At 51.3% G+C, this 4,589-nt stretch overlaps 1 protein-coding gene across 1 annotated transcript in view; it reads right to left on the minus strand.

The window, feature by feature from the left end:
- The window catches only part of Rapgef5 (Rap guanine nucleotide exchange factor 5), a 194,904-nt gene extending 190,392 nt beyond the window's left edge, over nucleotides 1-4,512 (minus strand). Inside the window, exon 1 of the mRNA XM_055607551.1 lies at nucleotides 4,303-4,512. Coding sequence (XP_055463526.1) covers nucleotides 4,303-4,503 — 201 coding nt within the window. The 5' untranslated portion in view covers nucleotides 4,504-4,512. The remainder of the gene's footprint in view (nucleotides 1-4,302) is intronic.
- Nucleotides 4,513-4,589: the final 77 nt, after the last annotated feature.

A 4,589-nucleotide genomic window follows, 5' to 3' on the forward strand; every position in this document is an offset into this window, starting at 1 on the left:
TTCAGAACACAGAGAAAGATGCAGTGAGCATCAGGCCCTGGTCTGCACCAACCTTCAACACATATGGAAAGATGCAGTGAGCATCAACACCTGTCCTACAGCAATCTTGGAGACGCCTGATTAGAAATATTTTTAAAGAATTTTTAAAACTAAGGCGGAAGGCTAAGACTAAGGAAAATAAGGACAGACACTAAGAGAAGCAAAACATAGAAGAAATGAATCATTCTTAATAATATTTTTTTTAAAAATATAAGTGTTCCTTGGACAAATGTCTAGGTTCAAGTGTGAAGGAGAAAATGGACATGATAAGAAAGAAAAAGTCTACTGAAACCATGTGCAAAGTATGTAGGAGAAAAGGACACATTGTCAAAAAGAGAATTTGCCACAACAGACTGAATGTATTAATGCATTAATTCTTAATGACACTTAAGGAAAAAAAAAAAAACAGCTCTGGTCATTGGTGAAGGTTGTTAAGACATTAAAACGTTACTATAAAAAATTATAAATGGGAAAACAGCATCTCCCCCTCTTTGCTCTGTAGCCTGAATATCAGAAAACCCAAATAATTCATCTTCCTTACAGACCCTGTTCCGAATAGTGTGACAGGAATGGTGTTTAGACTGCCCACGTTTGCAGTCCCTGATGACGGCGGCTTCCGGCACGGTGAAACTAAAGTCATTAGGGGAAAGGCAGAGGGAAAAGAGATACCATCCGATGCCACCAGCAAATCTGCATTTCTCAAGAAGGCATTCTGACATGACGGCATCATGAAGTGACACAAGAGACTTGGCAGAGCACGACCCAGAAAGGGTAGCAAGCTTTCATAAGGGATTGCCAGGTCACAGGGTGGAGGAACAAGTTAACGGGCACCCAGACAATCAGTCCAGAAAGTGGGACAGAGTCCTGGACTAATGGTCCAACCTGTCTTGCGAATCAATACCATATATATTTTTTAAAGTAGGGTCTGTTATAAAATAAAATAGAATTAAAGCCTTAACAGCAAATCAACATGTGGCACCATTTAGTTCCTGGTTCTGATACTCATAACAAGGAGGGCATCTTTGAAATGGTTTGAATGTAGCGATTGTACCGAGAAATATTAATGTTCTTAGGAAGGAAAAAGTCCTAAGTTTCTTGTTCTTGTTGTTTTCTTTGTTTGTTTTTGCTTGCTTGTTTGTTTGACTTGTTTTGTTTTAAGCAGGAGCTTGGAGCTCACTCTACAGCCAAAGCTTGCAGTCTTGACAGGTTAGTGCTCTGGACAGGCAGGCATAAGCCGCCATGCTGGCTCAAAGGAGGGTGGGGGTGGCTGGAGCATCCTTACATCAGAGATGTGCGCTGCAGCTTCTGCCAGCTGACTCGAAGGTTTGCCTTAAATGACGCCAGACCCCACCCCACCACAAATAAAGCAAGCTGGCAACACTGTTGCTAGCGCTGGGGTTTGGGGGTTTGTCATCGACTCCTGTTTAACAGCTTGATGAAATGGTTTGCTGGGACTCTGTGCTGCCATGGATCTTTGAAAATGTATCCACACTGAAATGCAGAGACAGTCTTCCCACAACCCAAACTTAGCCTTTGCTCTGCTGGCCCAAGGGAGGTGCAGTCTTCCTAGTACGCTGGGTGAACTCTCTATCAGAAACAACTGAGTGGAGGAACTAGGGAGCGGAGGAACCGTGCTGAACCAGCCAAACGACAGAGTGCAACAGAGTGCTTCGTCCCAGTAAGAGTCTGCAGTATGCGTGGGTGAAACACAGTCCACAGAGAGCCAGGCAGGGGCAGACCGTCCGGGTCTGTGGGAGAATAAGACAGCACCACACTGCTAAATCAGATCTCAGCATGAGTGGGGCTGCTTTGTCCCACGTGAATGCCTAATCACGGTCACCACTCAGCTCCGACCAGGACGGGTGGCTTCACAGTTCTCAAGACGCCTTCACACTCACATCCATGTCCCAACCAAGAGGGCCACCCAGTTAATCTCACATGTCCATCCCCACCAACAGCCTGGGGTCTATTTTACCATTTGTCTCCTCCTCTCTAATCCCCTCTTCTTACGGATTGTCTGTCATCCATGTGATTCTTATGCTGAAGCCCAAACCCTTACTGCTGTGGTCTGTGGAAATTTGGAAAAAAGATACTGTGACGGAGACTTTGGCAGTATTTAGATTATATTTGGTTGTGAGGATGGGGCCCTCATGATAAGATTAGTGGCTTTATAAAAAGAGGACAAGATTGTCCTTCCTTTGACCCTGCTGAAGAAAGGCCACAGGAATAGGTAAAAGAAAATGGCCAACTGCAGGACAGACAGAACCCTGTACAGAAGCAAAATCAGCCCGAACACTGGGCTTGGATTTGCTGGCTTTCAGAACTGTGAGAACATAAACACCTCTTCAGGTCACCCAGCCTAGAGCATTTTGTTACAGTCGTTTGAGCTGCCTGACACAGAGGCACATGATTTCACTTTGTTTTCCCTTCTTTCAAACTCCTCCCTATCCCTCTGATGATGAGAGCTCCAAAAATCACAACAGAAGTTGTTATCCAATGTGACACAAGCTATCTGGGAAGAGGACTTTCAATTGAGAAAACACTGCAGTCAGGTGGCCTATCAGCAAGTGTGTAAGACATTTTCTCGATTTGCTTATTGACATGGGAGGACATCAGCAGTGACACCCTGGGCAGGCTGAGCAAGCCACTGAGCAGCCCTCCTCCATGACCTCTGCTTCACACTGTCTCCGGATGCTCGCCTGGGCTCCTCCCCTGACCTGCCTTTGGATGGGGAATAAGCTACAAGATGAAACAACCCTTCTTCCCCAAGTTGCTCTGGGTTAGGGTGTTTCATCACAGGAACAGACAGCAAGCTAAAAGTCTCCCCCAAAGCAGGAGGAGAATGAAATTGTGAAGCGTGGGCTTCCAACACTTAAAAACTTGACAGTCAATCTTCTCCCAGGGAAAGACAGACATTCAGAGAACAAATACAAAGTACCATAGTCAAAGAGAGTGATTATCTGAAGGGCCCACACAGCAGACTAGGTGGAAGGTAAGGGTCAGTGTGCACCCTGACAGGCATGCCAGGCCTGGAGGAGCTGGAGCCTGCGTGGAAGGACGCTGCAGACGGATGTAGGCAGAACCCTGGGCAATTCCTGCCGCAGACCGCCCGGCTGCCCTTAGTCGTCAGCATCCTGAGCCTGGAAACGGAACTGTCAAGGATAGGAGAACACACCGTGGCCTACTTTCCCGGAGATTCTCACAGAGCCTCTGACTCTGGAGCTTGTGTTTATTTAGCCACTGTATCTTGAGGACAGACTCCTTGGCTTTCTTTGTCAGAAGATTACTGTGTGGGCAACTCTGAGACTTCGCTGGTGGCTCACTTAAAAATGATCTAACTGCACAAGGGAATCCTAAAAACAACCCTCTAAGGCCACCCAAAGAAGAAAATGCCCAGGTCAGATCCTTTCCCACCCAGAGGAAGACACACAAAACAAACATTTCCCTAGCCCTTACGTCTCCAAAAACCAAAGTCCTGACAGTCTCCAACTACCTTCTCTCTTCAACGCTGCTAACCAAGACTAGTACTCAAAACCTCGACATTGCTGCGGTTTCTCAGCACAGGCTACGTAGTGAGCAAGATTTCTTTTTCTTAATGAGTACCATGTGCCAATGTGTCCCCAAGCTCTTCCTAGAGTTGTCTCGAAGACGAACTGCTGCATCCGGATGCTCTAGGTATCCCAGGACGACAAGGCCCTCTTTTTCACACAGAAAACACGCCTGGCCTGCTCAGGTCGTGAGATGCAGTTAGCACACAAGGAATGCTCCTTCACCAGGAAGTCCTATCTGAGCACACCATCAGAAAGTCGACATTCGAGATTCCCCGGGGTCCTACACTATCCCGCTCTAGGGGGCGTCCCGGCGTGCTGAGTGCGGTTGGCGCCAGAACTCGGGAGCTGGAAGCACCCCCAGGCTCTTCCAACTCCTAAGTCTCCCCTTCAGCAGCGGTCGGCTGCCAAGGCAGTCCCGATGCCCAGACCCTGCATGCACGCCGCAGGCCACCTGCAAACGGGCCCGGTGGGGCCCGCGACTTGCAGTGGGACGGGGCCGCTGGACTTACTCGCCGACACCTGCAGCCTGCCCCAGAAAGCCGCAGGCAGCCCTGCTCCCGCCGACGTCCGGGTGCCGGGGTTCGGTCAGGTGCTTCTGGGGGAGGGGCGCCCCCACCCGCCGTCCCCGGCCCCTCTCCGGCGCGCTCCCGCCACCTCCCCAACGTCCCGGGCGCGGCGTCGCGGGCCCGCAGGGCGGCCGAGGGCCACTCACCCGGGCCCCGGCGGCGCTCCGCTTCCTCCGCAGCGTGAGCCCGCTCCGCAGCAGCGCGGGCAGGTCCCGCAGGCGCGGCCGCAGAGACGCGGCGGGCGGCTCGCGCTCGGGCTCCCGGGCGCCCGGGCCGTCGGCCGGGGCCGCCGAGGCCAGCCCCGGGCTCTCGCACGGCGGCTGCATCTTGACGGAGCCCACGGCCATGCTGCTGCCCTGACGGCGTCCGCGGCGGCTCTCCCCCGCGCTCGCCTCCGCCGGGCAGCAAGAGGGCGCGACTGCGGCTCAGGACG

The sequence above is a fragment of the Psammomys obesus genome, unplaced genomic scaffold, assembly GCF_907164565.1.
Source record: "Psammomys obesus unplaced genomic scaffold, mPsaObe1.curated_primary_1811, whole genome shotgun sequence".
In the NCBI taxonomy this organism is placed as follows: Eukaryota; Metazoa; Chordata; class Mammalia; order Rodentia; family Muridae; genus Psammomys; species Psammomys obesus.